This window comes from Narcine bancroftii, chromosome 1 (assembly GCF_036971445.1).
Source record: "Narcine bancroftii isolate sNarBan1 chromosome 1, sNarBan1.hap1, whole genome shotgun sequence".
Taxonomy (NCBI): Eukaryota; Metazoa; Chordata; class Chondrichthyes; order Torpediniformes; family Narcinidae; genus Narcine; species Narcine bancroftii.
The window spans coordinates 426,975,834-426,993,053 of NC_091469.1; the positions used below are offsets into that span (position 1 = coordinate 426,975,834).

The 17,220-nt window shown below is 42.8% G+C and overlaps 1 protein-coding gene across 1 annotated transcript in view; it reads right to left on the bottom strand.

Annotated features, from left to right (window-relative positions):
- LOC138760465 (A disintegrin and metalloproteinase with thrombospondin motifs 16) overlaps nt 1-16,253 on the bottom strand; it is a 213,277-nt gene extending 197,024 nt beyond the window's left edge. Inside the window, exons 1-3 of the mRNA XM_069931104.1 lie at nt 15,755-16,253; nt 15,363-15,485; nt 2,554-2,876 (exon numbers count right to left, since the gene is read on the bottom strand). Of these exons, the coding sequence (XP_069787205.1) occupies nt 2,554-2,876; nt 15,363-15,485; nt 15,755-16,253 (945 nt within the window). The remainder of the gene's footprint in view (nt 1-2,553; nt 2,877-15,362; nt 15,486-15,754) is intronic.
- Nucleotides 16,254-17,220: the final 967 nt, after the last annotated feature.

The following is a 17,220-nucleotide window of genomic DNA, read 5'->3' on the forward strand; positions in this document are numbered from 1 at the left end:
GGTTCTTCATCCTCCTGAAGTCCACAATCATCTCCTTTGTCTTGTCCATGTTGAAATTTGAGTTGTTGCTCTTCACCACTGTACAAGCCTATCAACCTTCTCTCTGTAAGCCGACTCATCATTGTTGCCATTGAAGCCAACTACCATTGTGTCATCTGCAAACTTGATTCTTTTGGAGCTGAAGCTGACAGTGCAGTTGCGAGTTAACAGTCGGAAAAGTAGTAGGCTGAGCACATAGCCCAGAGGCTGAATATTCAACAGATTCACTCTCAAAGGTCTCAATTTTTAAATATTAAGTTAACTATTTTTTTAAAAATGCCACATGTCAAAATTAAATAAAGAAATAGCATATTAAATGCATAATTTTGTTTAATTTTCAAATCCACTGATTACAGCTAGTTAATGGTATCCATGAAATATCAACACATTTTGTATACAATCATCAGGGGGATAGACAAGGTGAAGTCTGATTACTTGTTCCCAATGATGGGGGAGACGAGGACTAGAGGGCATAGTTTAAGAATACAGGGTAGGCCCTTTAGGACGGAGATGAGAAAACATTTTTTTACCCAGAGAGTGTGAATCTGTGGAATGCTCTACCACAGAGGGTGGTAGAGGCAGATTCGCTGATTATGTTCAAAAGAGAGTTAGATAAGACTCTAGTGGGCAAAGGAGTTAAGGGTTATGGGGATAAGGCTGGAAAGGGGTACTGATGGTAGTGATCAGCCATGATCTGTAAAATGGCGGTGCTGGCTCGATGGGCCGAAGGGCCTACTCCAGCTCCTATTGTCTATAACACTAACTCCAGTGACTGAATTTACAGCTATCAGGAAGAGGATTGATATGGCGAGGCTGATTGATAGTTAATTATGTTGTAAGGCTGGACAGCTATGAGGTAAGGGTGCCAAAGTTGACCAAGGCTTTGCCAGTTTTCATTGAGGTTAAATAAGCTAGTGAGTATTGAAGTGAGGTAACAGAAATAATCCACATGGTCTCGAGCTTCATTACTGAGGTCAATGTTAGAATAGGCAAGTCACCAGGCTTACTACTCGGAGACTGGTTTTCTCAGAATATGCTTCATCCACCTCCAATTCACCTGAAGAATTGCACGACAACAGATACATTTTCTGATCTGTGTACCAAGTTCGGGATGGCAATCAGCATCAAGGTCATCTAAAAATGACCTCAGTAATGAAGCTCAAGACCATGTGGATTATTTCTGTTACCTCACTTCAATACTCACTAGCATATTTAACATCAATGAAAACTGGCAAAGCCTTGGTCAACTTTGACACCCTTACCTCATAGCTGTCCAGCCTTACAACATAATTAACTATTAATCAGCCTCGCCATATCAGTCCTCTTCCTGATAGCCATAAAGACTATATTGTGTCTTTGTCAAAATTCTTGAACTCCCAAGCTAACGATACTGCAAGAATAACATTGCTTCCACATGGGATGGAACCTTTTACAGGGGAAGATAAGAATAGGAAAAGATGTTGGCCAATCTATTAACACCCACATCCCATGAACAAATAAAAAAAATCTATTGATGCACTGCCCAATAATATTCATGGTAAATTGTACCAAAACCATGAAGCCAGTGTGTAATTCCATTAAAAGATTTTTTAAGAAATAACAAGTGATAATGATACACTTACTGTTCACACCAAGTTATCTTCCTGAAACTCTTCTGTCCTTGGTTGAAATGTACATACAATGGCTTAATATTGGGAAACATGGTTTCAACCAAGCATCCATTTTCAAACAGGATAATGTGACTTGAAGTGAAAACACAAGGTCATGATCTCCTGTAATGTTGTTCTCAGTTCTTCGGTAGCATGAGCAGTGCTCGGAAATGCTGATTTAATTGCTCAATCTTCATGATTGCTCAAACCAATCTTTGCTCCAATATCAAAATAAGCAAGTTCAAAAACTGTGGGTAATATTCTGATGTAGTCATTAGGTCAGAGTTAACCCTTCTCTTATCAGCCGTACAGCAATTTGGTTCATCCTCCCCTCCGCACCCGGATAAATTGAAAATAAGCATGTTGTGAAGAGGCGTGCGCGCGCACACACACACGCACGCACACACCCACACACACACCCACACCCACACCCACACACACACCCACACCCACATATATATAAATATATATACACACACAAAATATATATATATATAAAATTTTGTGCATTGCATCACATCACTTGTGCAATCCTGGATACAGAGAGACTAAAGGATGAGGAGTTTTATCAGAGTCAAATTGATATTACATTCACTATTGGGACAATCCCAATATTGGTTGACCCAGCACAAAATATTGATCAGAGAGGACAGATGCAGAAACAATGAGCATGAAATTGTTAACATTTTTCTTTAAAAATCCAGTTATGGTAATTACATTTTGAAAACAAGTATATCAACTAAAATAGAAACAACCTTTATGGTCTTGACCAACAAAATAATAACATTTTGCAAAATCAATACTCTCTGAAAATAAGCTCAACTTGTCTAGTTAGCGTAGTTAAAAAGAAATCTGTTTGACTCACCAAGCCTTTGCATGTAGAAAGTGCCACTGAAGAGTTGTTATGTGATAGTAAAGCACCTTGGTAGAAGCACAGCTCCTGTGGATCATAATGCTCTACAGATTTTAAGCCTTGTTTTCCAAAAGTCTGAACTGTAAATCCAGGTGGAATTAGGCCTTCAGAGGTCCTGAGCTCCAAGTGAAATTCCTGACCAAAGCCAGTAAGTTTGAAATAGAGAGATTCATCACCAACATTATTAGTTGATCGCTTCTTTCTCTGCCGATGGATTATGTGAGAAATATAAATACCACTGCTGTCAGCTTCATACGGAGTCACAATTTCATATTCTGTGAAAGAACAACCACATCTGTCAATTTTAAAGCTACACTACCTCTTTAAAATGAGGCATCTCCACACATGCGACGAATAAAATTTTGAAATGTTTATTTTATTCTGACATCAATTTGTTTTGTATATTTGTTTCAAGAGTGTTCAACCAATAATGTTCTGGGGAAAAAAAATATTGTGCTTGAAACATATTGTCAAAAAAAGTCAGGGAAAGTGACTGTGGCAGTGGACCAGCAAGGAACTCAGTAGCTGAAGGACCCACACAGGCTGCTGGAGACTAGCTCATGAGAACCAAGTACGGCAACCGGGATTCAAAAGGGTGGTGAAGACAAGAAGGGCTCCCAAAAGGCCTCTGGCACTGAAGGCTTCCTGATCGTATCAGTGGTTTAAACCTGGAACTCGGGCTGCCAATGGCTCTAGAGGCCAATGGAGCACAGGAGGCAAATCCATAGCCACTCAGCATCTTATGAAGGGACACTTTTTGCTTCTTTCTCTTATTGTTAGGGGTGCTCATGGTGACTCTTTGCCTTATAGCAGACAAAATATTTCATGCATATTACATTTTTATGTGTTATTATCTAACAATAAAATGAACCGATATTTTATTCCTCAAGGATATTCGTTCCCAATTCAGTTATGACTTCAAGAACCTTATTGAAATATACAGGTAGGATGGTAAACATTGAAGACCTTCACTGAATGTAGTACTCAAGAACATTGACATGTGAAAAGTCAAGAGCAAAAGACGGGTTAGTTCTCTTTCCCCATCTTATTTCTGTTTAGCATGCCTTTTCCTTAGATCTTGCTCAGATAATTTTCAAAAATTATGATGAGAAAGTTTTCCTTATCAACTTCTTATCAACTCAAATAAGAGTGAAGCAGGCAATTAAAACATTCTTGGATACGACCTTTCCTTCAAGAGGGGCTGCATCTGTCAAAGGTGTCTAGCACAATGAACTGTGAACTGAAATGTCAATCATAAGATGGGGACTGTCTCCTGTCATTCTGCTCTTTAAAACAAGTTCAGTTTGTACAAAGTGTTTTGTCTGCAATGAATGGCAAAATATTATTGCCTCCCCTTTAATTTATTTATGAAAACTGATTATCAAGAACCAAAATCTTTACGCAAATTTCATAACACACTTCACAAAAAAAATCCTCCCTAAGTTTCACTTCTGTGTTTTTTTTATTCAATGGATTGTTGCTTTTAAATTCTGTCTGTGCCTCATCTTACATGGAAAAATCCTTCATGTACAACAGACATTATGGTGATATTACAGGTCAGATCATGCTGTCTACAAGCAGCATGAGCTAGTTAAACAGCAGTAGGTTCAGGACTTCCATTTTTGCACACTCAAATGTACAAGTCCCAGACTTGCTGATAGATAAGGCATGCAGAATGTCAGTCTGTTTCACCACTGGATCCCACACGGAGACCAGCTGTGAAGCCCAGGCTTGCTGAATTCCCTAGCAATACGATGGGCTGAAAAAAAATTTGATCCTACAACTGACTAAAGCAGATGCTGGATTTGTCACATCATTGATTTCGATTGGGATTGTTGGATTGTGCGTTTGTAGGCTAATAGAAAAGTGCCCCTTTTAGTTAAATTATTTCGGTTTGGTTTACTTCTTTTCTGATATTAGAACAATTTTGGTAACGATATTAAAAATGATTTATTTTAACAGTTCTAAAATATCAATGTTCACCATTTGAAAGTATTAAGTTGTATCCTGAGCCTTTACATCTGGCAAAGCTGGGAGCAGAGGATATGTTGCTCTAGGCCAACAAGATAGGCCATCAACACTTGGATCAGGCAATTACACACAAGGCAAGAGCAGCCTTCAGTTCCAGGCAAAGGGTCCACCAATACCTCATCCATCAATTTTTATAGTCATAGAGATGTGCAAGGTGAAAGCAGGTCCTTCAGCCTACCAAGTCCATGCCAGCCTTAAAGTATTTTTTTTAAACTTTAGTGATACGGCACAGTGACTCTTCCTGCCTACAAGCTCGTGTTACCCAAGCACACAATTAACCTACAACCCGCGTATGTTTTGAAAGGTGGGAGGAAACTGGAGCACCCAGCAGAAAGCCACGCAGACACAGGGAGAACATACAAGCTCCTTACAGACAAGCTTGATTCGAACCCAGGTCACTGATGCTGTAACAGCATTGTGCTAACCATGCTGCCCTTCTAATCATATTTCTAGCACTTGGCTCATAACTTTCTATGCCTTGGTATTTCAAGTGTTCCTTTAAATACTTTCTGGATGTTGCAAGTGTGCCTACATCTGCTCAGTGGTAATATAAGAGCTCTTTCGGCACTGCTGCTTATCAAAACCTTTAAAGCAAAGCCAATTCTGTGAGGCCCAAAATTGCCAATCATATACAATATTTGAAAATTTTAAAAAAAACTGCAGATTCTGGAAATCGGAAACAAAGGAAAAATGTGGACTGGTTAATTCTGATGCTCTTGCTGCAAATGCTGCCTGACCTACACTCTTGTCTTCTCCTCTGATGTTCACACTTAGTTACACTTACAGAGGATTCATCACCTCCTACCCCAAGCCACATATAGCACTACAAATTCTGATTAATTTGATAATGGGAAAGAGACCCTGATGATCCTCTCTGCCCCTTTTATGGTCTTGTCCATTGACATCCAATCTGATGCTCGACAGAAACAGTACCACATTATGATGCAGCTGGCCAGGACACTCTCAAGAGCACTCCTGTAGAAAGTTGACACGAGCTATTAATGTGTAATGGAGGGTGTGCGTCCCTGGTCCTTCTGAGGTTCACAATTGTCTTTTCTCTTTTCTATGCTGAGATTCAGGATGTTATTTTCACAAGAATTGCCTCTTCTCTATTGGCCATTACTCTATTGGAGCTGGATCAGGTGTGAACATGAGGGGGCTGAGCACATAGCCCTGAGGTGGGCCAATGCTTAGCTGGTCGTGCTTGACTTTCTGCTGCCAACCAGGACACTGCAGTGTTTCTGTTTGGAATTCCAGAATCCAGTTACAGAGAGGAGCAAGGACATCATCCCCTTCAGCCTCTAGGGTATTGCATTAAATGCCAAGTTGAAGTCACCGAACAACAGGCATACAACATTATTCTCTGAGGGGTGGGGTCAGAACAGAGGGATGAGTCAAGGTTAGAACATCATCAGTAGAACAATTCCATCTGTAGGCAAATTAAGGTGGATCCAGTGACTCTGGGAGATGCACTTTGATGCTTTCCATCACCATACACTCAAAGCATTTCATAATGGTGGAGATCAGTGGCACTGGGCAGTTGTCGCTGAGGCCTGTTACTGTCACCAGGATGACATGACGGTCTTAAACCCACAGGGACAATGGACTGATGCAGTGACATGTTGAAGAGGTCAGTAAGGACCTCCATCAATTGGTCTGCACAGTCCTTCAGTATCCTACCAGGTAGGTTTCTGGTTCTGCTGCCTTGCATAAGGTTCTCCTCACCTCAACTGTTGCTACGCAAAGGGACTGTTCTTTGCTATTCAAAGGGAGCTTTCCTTGGCTTCAGCCTGTTCTTCTCATCAAACCGTATGTAGATGTTCAGTCTGTCTGGAAGGCAGCCATCATTATCATTTCCTTTGTAGTCTGTTATTGTTTTGATACCTTGCCACATGCTCCTCGTGTCACTGGTGTTACACTGCTGACGATGGATTCTGGGCATACCCACACTTTGCCTTCGAGATTGAACAGAAGAATTCACTCCTGGCTGATCTTAGTGTCAACTCTTGCTTTGAAAGCTGCACCCAAACTCTGAGAAGTGCCCAGATCTCTGCATCCAACCATGGTTTCTGGTTAGTCCTGGTGTGTAGCATTTCATCTCCATGACATTCTCATCGTATGTGCTAATGCAGCTAGTCACTGTGCTCATGTACTCATCGATGTTTTCATAGCAGTTATTGGTGGCCACTTCCCTGAAACAGCTCCAGTCTATGGTCTCAAAGCAATCTTGTAGCAATACTGCTGCACTATGGAACTAGTATGGCTAGAGCACATGGCAGCAGTGTAGGTAGACCGTGTGACTACCACAGGGAGCCATGAATTAGCTAGAGAATCAATATTGATTTTACGTCAGGAGATCACATCATTAGGCCTTCAATAAGTGTTTTCATTTACACTTGGATGCAAGTTAGACCCATGTAAATGATTGGATAGTCAGGAGATCACATAATTAGGCCTTCAATAAGTGTTTTCATTTACACTTGGATGCGTTAGACACCATGTAAATTATTGGATAGTCAGGAGATCATATAATTAGGCCTTCAATAAGTGTTTTCATTTACACTTGGATGCGTTAGACACCATGTAAATGATTGGATAATACTTTACAAGACATAGAAGCAAAAATAGGCCCTGCAATTTAATCATGAGCTGATCCATTTCCCCCACTCAACCCCACTGTCCAGCCTCCTCCCCATAAGTTCTTGAATAGCCAGGGCATCAAAGATTATCAATAATTGCCTGGAATACGCTCAATTACCTGTCCTCCACAACTACATGAGGGAACAAATTTAACAGAATTACTACCCTCTGGCTTAAAAAAATTCCTCTGTTCTAAGCTGACACCATTCAATCCTGAAGTTGTGTCCCCTTGTCCTAGACTCTCCCACCATGGGCAACAACCTTTTTAGATCTACTCTGTCCATGCTTTTCAACATTTGAAATGTTTCAATGAGGACACCCCTCCCCCCACCATTTTCCTAGATTCCAATGAGTACAGACCAAGAGTCAACAAACGCTCCTCATGTGATCACCCTTTCATTACCGGAATCATCCTTGTGAACCTCCTCTGAACCATCTCTAATTTCAGCACAGCCTTTCATAAACGAGGAGCCCAAAACTAGTAATAAAACACCGTGAGGTCTCACCATTGACGTTTAAAAGCCTCAACAAAAAATCCCTGCTTTTGTATTCTTTAACGACAACATTGCATTTGCCTTCTTCACCACCAATTCAACCCAAGTTTACTTTCAGGCTATCCTACATGATGATTCCCAGGTCTCTTTGCATCTGAGCATTTTCAATTTTCTACCCATTTACAAAATATGGGGAGAAATAGTCTGCCCATTTATCTTCTAAAGTGTATGATCGTACACTTTCCAACATTGTATTTCATTTGCTACCTCTGCCCATTCACCTAATCCGAGGCCTTCTGCAGCCTCCATGTTTTCTAAACACTACTTGCTTCTCCTCCTGCCTTCACATCATCTGCAAACTTGGCCACAAAGCCATTCAATCCATAACCTAATTCATTAATTTACAACACTCCTGCAAAATAGAGGAGGATAGTTTAATGATATTAAGGTTGATACAAGTATAATTTCTTATAGGATTCACTTGAATTTAACAATGTCCCTAACTCAGTGGTTCTCAACCTTTGTCTTTCTACTCACATACCACTTTAAGTAACCCCTGTGCCATAAGTTCTCCATGATTATAAGGATTTGCTTAAGCTGCTATGTGAGTGGGAAGGAAAGGTTGAGAATCTCTGCTCTAGATCCAATTGTTACTGAATATTTTGCTTGAGAAAAATTGTAATTGGCTCATTTTGTTTGGAGTTATGAAACCATGCACATAATGAGTCAATTAGGTACGATTAAAACAGTGGTTTTCAAACTTTTTCTTTTTACCCAATCCCTTGGGCAATCCCTTCGGCAATCCCTTCCTTATCACAGAGCACCTTTGGCATAGGGAATACTTAAAGTGGTATGTGAGTGGAACAAAAAGGGTTGAGAACCACTTCCCTAATCAGTTTTATGCTGATAAAAGTTTAAAAATAACATGGCAATCTCAAAGTAATGCATTTTATTTTTTTCCAGAAGATCACTATCAGCAACAGGTCAAGCCTACAATTCAAGTAGAGACTCTATCCTACCAGGATTAAAGTTCTGTCATTTCATTTCCCCCACTGATGCTGCTCAACCCATTAAGTTTCTCTGGAAAGTTTTTGTCTTTGCACTAGATTCAAGCATCTGATGCCTTGTGTCTCCAGATCAATCTTTGATCAAGATGCTGAATACATTAATTTTATGAATCAATATGCCCTTTCTTTGGCTTGGCTTCGCGGACGAAGATTTATGGAGGGGGTAAAAAGTCCACGTCAGCTGCAGGCTCGTTTGTGGCTGACAAGTCCGATGCGGGACAGGCAGACACGATTGCAGCGGTTGCAAGGGAAAATTGGTTGGTTGGGGTTGGGTGTTGGGTTTTTCCTCCTTTGCCTTTTGTCAGTGAGGTGGGCTCTGCGGTCTTCTTCAAAGGAGGCTGCTGCCCGCCAAACTGTGAGGCGCCAAGATGCACGGTTTGAGGCGTTATCAGCCCACTGGCGGTGGTCAATGTGGCAGGCACCAAGAGATTTCTTTAGGCAGTCCTTGTACCTTTTCTTTGGTGCACCTCTGTCACGGTGGCCAGTGGAGAGCTCGCCATATAATACGATCTTGGGAAGGCGATGGTCCTCCATTCTGGAGACGTGACCCATCCAGCGCAGCTGGATCTTCAGCAGCGTGGACTCGATGCTGTCGACCTCTGCCATCTCGAGTACCTCGACGTTAGGGGTGTGAGCGCTCCAATGGATGTTGAGGATGGAGCGGAGACAACACTGGTGGAAGCGTTCTAGGAGCCGTAGGTGGTGCCGGTAGAGGACCCATGATTCGGAGCCGAACAGGAGTGTGGGTATGACAACGGCTCTGTATACGCTTATCTTTGTGAGGTTTTTCAGTTGGTTGTTTTTCCAGACTCTTTTGTGTAGTCTTCCAAAGGCGCTATTTGCCTTGGCGAGTCTGTTGTCTATCTCATTGTCGATCCTTGCATCTGATGAAATGGTGCAGCCGAGATAGGTAAACTGGTTGACCGTTTTGAGTTTTGTGTGCCCGATGGAGATGTGGGGGGGCTGGTAGTCATGGTGGGGAGCTGGCTGATGGAGGACCTCAGTTTTCTTCAGGCTGACTTCCAGGCCAAACATTTTGGCAGTTTCCGCAAAGCAGGACGTCAAGCGCTGAAGAGCTGGCTCTGAATGGGCAACTAAAGCGGCATCATCTGCAAAGAGTAGTTCACGGACAAGTTTCTCTTGTGTCTTGGTGTGAGCTTGCAGGCGCCTCAGATTGAAGAGACTGCCATCCGTGCGGTACCGGATGTAAACAGCGTCTTCATTGTTGGGGTCTTTCATGGCTTGGTTCAGCATCATGCTGAAGAAGATTGAAAAGAGGGTTGGTGCGAGAACACAGCCTTGCTTCACGCCATTGTTAATGGAGAAGGGTTCAGAGAGCTCATTGCTGTATCTGACCCGACCTTGTTGGTTTTCGTGCAGTTGGATAATCATGTTGAGGAACTTTGGGGGACATCCGATGCGCTCTAGTATTTGCCAAAGCCCTTTCCTGCTCACGGTGTCGAAGGCTTTGGTGAGGTCAACAAAGGTGATGTAGAGTCCTTTGTTTTGTTCTCTACACTTTTCTTGGAGCTGTCTGAGGGCAAAGACCATGTCAGTGGTTCCTCTGTTAGCGCGAAAGCCGCACTGTGATTCTGGGAGAATATTCTCAGCGACACTAGGTATTATTCTATTTAGTAGAATCCTAGCGAAGATTTTGCCTGCAATGGAGAGCAACGTGATTCCCCTGTAATATCCCCTGTAATATGCCCTTTAATAGTGTTTGATTAACGGTATCTGTATAAATCAACCAACAGCTGTAATATTTATAATCCTAGTAAAGATTATGGTTGGAGTCCATTTATGTGGTTTTAGCAATAATAAAACATACAAGTATTCTAAAGAAAAAAAACCCAGCAGATTTAAAATGGATGATTGATCATTAATGGGCATTATATACATTCTAAGTGTACACCATCCTGGAAAGCCTTGGGAACATGGTCAGCGTATGGCTGACATGGTTAGTGTAGCGGTTGGCTGAATGCTGATACAGCAACAGGACCGGGGTTCAAAACCATGTTGCCTATAAGGAGTTTGTACGTTCTCCCCATGTCTGCATGGGTTTCCTCCGGTGCTCTGGTTTCTTTCCACCATTCAAAACATAGCAGGAGTTGTAAGTCAATTTTGTGTAATTGTGAGGCATGGGCTCGTCAGCCAAAATGGCATGTAACCGTGCTGTATCTCTAAAGAATTAAAAAAATCTGTTTTCTTATTACCATTGAGGTATGGGTAATCTCTGGTGAATATTTAAAATAACTGTGCAAGAGGCACTTTGAGATGGACAACTACAGTATAGAAACAGGCCCCTTCTGCTCTTCTAGTCTGGGCCGAACCACTTTTTTGCCTAATCCCATTGACCTGCACCAAGTGCACAGCCCTCCATACCTCTCCCATCCACATACCTGTCCAAATTCCTCTTAAATGTTAAAAATGAGCCCACACTTACCTCAGCTGCCATTCCATTCCACACTCCCACCAATCTATGTGAAGAAGTTCCCCCTCATATTCTCCCTCATCTTTTCTTCTTTCACTATTAATCCATGTCCTCTTGTTTGCATCTCACCTACCCTCAGTGGAAAAATAGCCCATCTACATTTACTCTGTCTGTGCCATTCACAATTTTAAATACCTCTATCAAATCTCCCCTCATAAAGGGAATAAAGTTCTAACCTGTTTAACTTTTCCCTGGACCTCAGCTCCTGAAGTCCGGGCAACATCCTAGTAAATCTTCTTTGCACTCTTTCTATCTTATTAATATCTTTCCTGTAGTTAGGTGACCAAAACTGCACACAAAACTCCAAATTTGGCCTCACCAATATCTTATACAAATTTACCATGACATTCCAACTCCTATGCTCAATACTTTGATTTATGAAGGCCAAGAGTTATCTTCACAACCCTATCTACCTGTGCCACCACTTTCAGGGAATTATGTATCTATTTTCCAGGTCCCTCTGTTCTACCACACTCCTCAGTGCCCTATCAGCCTTTGCTGGTCTAATTTATCTCATTATCATCCTGAACATTGATATAGATGACAAACAACAATGGTCCCAGCCCTGATCCCTGAGGCACATCACTAGTCAAAGGCCTCCAGTTTGAGAAGCAATCATCCACCACTACTCTCTGGCTTTTCCTGTCCAGCTATTGTTGAATCCAGTTCATATAATCACCATGAATTCCGAGCGTCTGAATCTTCTTGACTAACCTCGTATGTAAGATCTTGTCAAAGGCCTTACTAAAGTTCATGTAATCAACATCCATAGCCTTTGCTTTGTCAACTCTCCTGGTAACCTTCTTGAAAAACTGCAAGATTTGGCATCATGGTTGGTGTAGTGGTTAACGCCACACATTTACTGCACCAGTGATCAGGACTGGAGTTTGAATCTCATGCTGTCTGTAAGGAGTTTGTTCATTCTCTTCGTGTTACCACACACAAAGCCAGGATGACTATCGCTAACCATTTTATGGCTATAAAAATAATTGTATATCCATTCTCTTAGAGCACCTTCCAAAAATGTATCTACTACTGACATCAGATTCACCAACCTATAATTTCCAGGGTTACTATTGGAGGCTTTTTTAAAACAACAGAACAATGCGAGTGTGATAGTACAGATTCTATCACCAATGTGTATATGTGCATATGGTAGTGTAGGATTCAGAGCCAGCTCTTCAGCGCTTGACGTCCTGTTTTGCGGAAACTGCCAAAATGTTTGGCCTGGAAGTCAGCCTGAAGAAAACTGAGGTCCTCCATCAGCCAGCTCCCCACCATGACTACCAGCCCCCCCACATCTCCATAGGGCACACAAAACTCAAAACGGTCAACCAGTTTACCTATCTCAGCTGCACCATTTCATCGGATGCAAGGATCAACAACGAGATAGACAACAGACTCGCCAAGGCAAATAGCGCCTTTGGAAGAGTACACAAAAGAGTCTGGAAAAACAACCAACTGAAAAACCTCACAAAGATTAGCGTATATAGAGCCATTGTCATACCCACACTCCTGTTCGGCTCCGAATCATGGCATCACCTATGGCTCCTAGAACGGTTCCACCAGCGTTGTCTCCGCTCCATACTCAACATTCATTGGAGCGACTTCACCTCCAACATCGAAGTACTCAAGATGGCAGAGGCCGACAGCATCGAATCCACGCTGCTGAAGATCAAATTGCGCTGGGTAGGTCATGTCTCCAGAATGGAGGACCATCGCCTTCCCAAGATCGTGTTATATGGCGAGCTCTCCACTGGCTACCGAGACAGAGGTGCACCAAAGAAGAGGTACAAGGACTGCCTAAAGAAATCTCTTGGTGCCTGCCACATTGACCACCGCCAGTGGGCTGATATCGCCTCAAACCGTGCTTCTTTCGCCTCACAGTTCGGCAGGCAGCAACCTCCTTTGAAGAAGACTGCAGAGCCCTCCTCACTGACAAAAGACAAAGGAGGAAAAACCCAACACCCAACCCCAACCAACCAATTTTCCCTTGCAACCGCTGCAACCGTGTCTGCCTGTCCCACATCGGACTTGTCAGCCACAAACAAGCCTGCAGCTGACGTGGACATTACCCCTCCATAAATCTTCGTCCGCGAAGCCAAGCCAACGAGTGTAGGATGACTTTGATTGGCTGAGAGTGTAGCCACACCTACTGGCAGGTCTTAAAGGATTGCTCCTAGCCAGACCAGGTCATTCTGGACTGGTCGACCTACTTATGATATGCTCCATTCTTTTAGTTAATAAAAGCCTTGGTTTGGATCAACAAGTCTTTAGTTCTTTCGACGCGCATTACAGCGAGCAACCCTCCAAACCTTCAGCACCACACCCGTGGCTAAGGACATTTTAAATATTTCTTACAGAGCCCCTGCAATTTCTACACTAGCCTCTCTCAAGGTCTGAGGGACTATCTTGTCAGGCCCTAGGAATTTATCCACCTTTATTTGCTTTAAGACATCAAGCACTTCCTTTTCTTTAATCTGTATAGGTTCCATGACCTCACTGCTTGTTTTCCTTCATTCCCATGAAGCCATGCCTGTTTCTTGAGTGAATACTGCTGAGTAAAAAAATTCAAGATCCCCTCCATCTCTTTTGGCTCCATACAAAGCCGACCGCTCTGATCTTCAAGGGGACATGAAAAGGGGAACTGTCATAATATGTTCAGCAATATAATTGTGATGGTACTTTTATTATGTAATTTAGTTCAACACAAGTCAAAATCCAAGTTTCCTTGGATACATAATCCACTTAATGTCTGATTATGGAGGAAAATAATCCCATTCATTATCCCTTATAATGATGCTGAACATACACACGAAGAAGGATTACTTCATGAATTAAGCATGCATTTTTTTTTAATGTATATGACACTTGAACACCTGAACTTGTGAAACATAGCTTCTTAATTTCCAGAGTATTCATATTTAATTTCAAACCTCTGGGTTTAGCATTCCAATCTTCCTTCATTTCAACATTACAATGGCTGCTAGCTAATGCAAGCCACCATACTGCAGCATTTCATTTTTTTTTAAATTTCTGCATCAAATGTTCTAATTTGAAATATAATATGAAACAGGATGCTTTCAACTTACAAAATGATGTCAATGAGTTGTGGGGTAAATAGAATTTTAAAAACACGATTGTCTCAAGACATATAGCCACACAAGAGAAAACAAAAACTTGTTTGTTTATGCATTGGAAATATGCTCAAACAAGACAACATAACCTTGCATTAAATGCTATGGTAATCTATGCCCTTAATAACCTCAGCATGAGAGCTTGAGGAGGCTGCAAACTTTAAGTGAACAACCCTATGGTCAATAACCTTTAATTTTCCAATCAGTTGTGACTTCCTTAAATGACTGGAATAAACTGTTGTTTAAGATTCTTTGGCTTGGCTTCGCAGACGAAGATTTATGGAGGGGGTTAATGTCCACGTCAGCTGCAGGCTCGTTTGTGGCTGACAAGTCCGATGCGGGACAGGCAGACACGGTTGCAGCGGTAAATTGGTTGGTTGGGGTTGGGTGTTGGGTTTTTCCTCCTTTGCCTTTTGTCAGTGAGGTGGGCTCTGCGATCTTCTTCAAAGGAGGTTGCTGCCCGCCAAACTGTGAGGCGCCAAGATGCACGGTTTGAGGCGATATCAGCCCACTGGCGGTTTAAGATTATAGACTTTTTAAAGACAAAAGCCAAAACAGGCAAAGTTTTAGAATTCGAAGATACCAGTTTCTTGACTTGTTGAAATGCATTAAATATTAAATTCACTGCATTCCTCCATAAATCACCAAACCCAATTTGAATTGAAATGCAAATATTGCCTTGCAGTGTCAAAAGAAATTGGGACCAATTGTGTCAGTGAAGTGTGTGCCCAGGTCCAGCCCGACGTTTCCACGCCTTCCCTGGTTTGGAGCACCCTCTAGCGTTGTAACGAGTCCCAAGGCACAGCTCACTTCGGACTGGGAACCTCCAAACAGTGCCTTCCCATCCGCCACGTAAACATGAACTGCTGGCACTGCAGCGAGCGGCATCCTTGATACTTACCGCTGTTGCAACCCGACCCGAGCGGCTCGAACGTGGCCACCTGATGGACTGTCCTCTCGCTTCCAGCGACGTGAATCGCCTCAACAGCAAAGTCGTTCTGAAAGATAGAATCAGACGATAAAGCTGGAAAGAAATAATGCATTGATTTGAAACGCTCCACTTGCTACGGCATTTAAAAGTCCCGATGCAGGACAGACTGGCGGCGATAGAAATGAACAATTGCAACATGCCTTGAGAAGTCCCATCAGCAGCAGAAGCTGAAACACTCTCCTGCAGAACGACTCTCTGTCAATAACCGGCCACGGGCCCATTGCAACCCCAAGGACCTGCATTTTGGTTTATATATATCAAGGCAGGAAAGTGAGGGTTTTAATTTGAGGAGGAAAAACTACCAAGTTCAATAAATACAAGTTTTCCTCGCCAACCCCCCGAGTTTCCTGATCGGGCTGCAGCGCAGGAGACAGCCGGCGGGAGCTGACAGGTACATCGGGAAGGAAAGGCGCCTTGGCCAGTCCCCAACACCCCGGCTGCAAGCGCCACCTCCCGCCGCCGCTTTCCCGGAGACGGGGCGCCGGTGCCGGCTCTGCGCGCTCTCCCTGGCACAGTCCGCTCTCGCCGTCCCGTGAGCGACGAAAACTCGGCTCGGTGGCTGCAAAAGCTCCTGCAGCTGCTGCGATTCCTCTTCCTCGGCAATGTGGTCCTTGTGCCTGTCTGCCGCACTGAACTAACTGACTGAGGGGCAACACCAGTGTCCTCCCTCCCTCTCGCACACTCACACATGTGGCTTTGTGAGGAGAGCTCTCTTCTTCGCGTCGTGCTGTCAATCAATTCCGTCCTGAGGGGCGAGGTCGCTGAGCCACGACGAGCGTGAGAGATTTTCACTGTGTTCATTCTGCCCATGTGTGCTTGTGTCTATCACCACCCATTTGCCCGTGCTTTGCTGGCTCAGTGTCCAGGTCTTGTGTCATCCTCTTCATGTCTGCAACTTTTTTTTGTGTATGCAGTGTCTGGATTGTGCCTTAATAATGATAACGTTTATTCTCATTTACAATGTACGATGCGCATATGCACTAAACTTGTTGCCACTGAACAGGTACTGTTTCAAAACTCCCAAACCACTATAAATCCTATACTATATCCTTAATTGAATTGATAAGATAATACAAGTTAAAAAGTTGCAATAGTACAAGCAGGTCTTTCGGAGCAGTCCCTGGTTGGTGTAACATTTGGAAGTTTTTTTTTAGAAAGAAACTTTTTAAAAAAACATGGAGGCACTGCTCTTCGGGATTCTGGAACTCCTACCCGAAGGTATTTACGAGGTTGTGACCAGGGTACCTTCGTGATTTTGGCTGTCTTCTTGAGGCAGCTAGCACATCACATCGATGCATTCAATGGATGGGAGGTGTGATGGACCTGCGACTTTGTGGATGTCAGTTTATCGGTCTCTGTATCTTTGTGTGTGAATGTAAGAGTATGTGAGAGAGAGTGGAAAGTTATTCCTCTCCTGCGTTCAGACGCCTTTGGGACTGCAGTTATCGACAACCCCCAATTGCTGGTTAGTAAACTTCATAGCACTAGATTGAAAAGATCAAATACACTTCTCGTTTCTGTATTTGCCATACATAATGTCATATACCCAATGTCAGCCTTTAAACAATTTATTGGTATATTAGCTTCCATGGGCCTTTATTTACTGACATACTCTGTCATTTGCTAATTCACAGTTTTGTATTCACACACTTACCTGACCAGTCCTCTTTAAAAAAAACACTTGCATCATTACCTGCTGTCATCACTCGAACCTGCCGTTTAGCCCAGTTTCTTAATATGCAAATTAGTACTGAATCCACTACTTTCC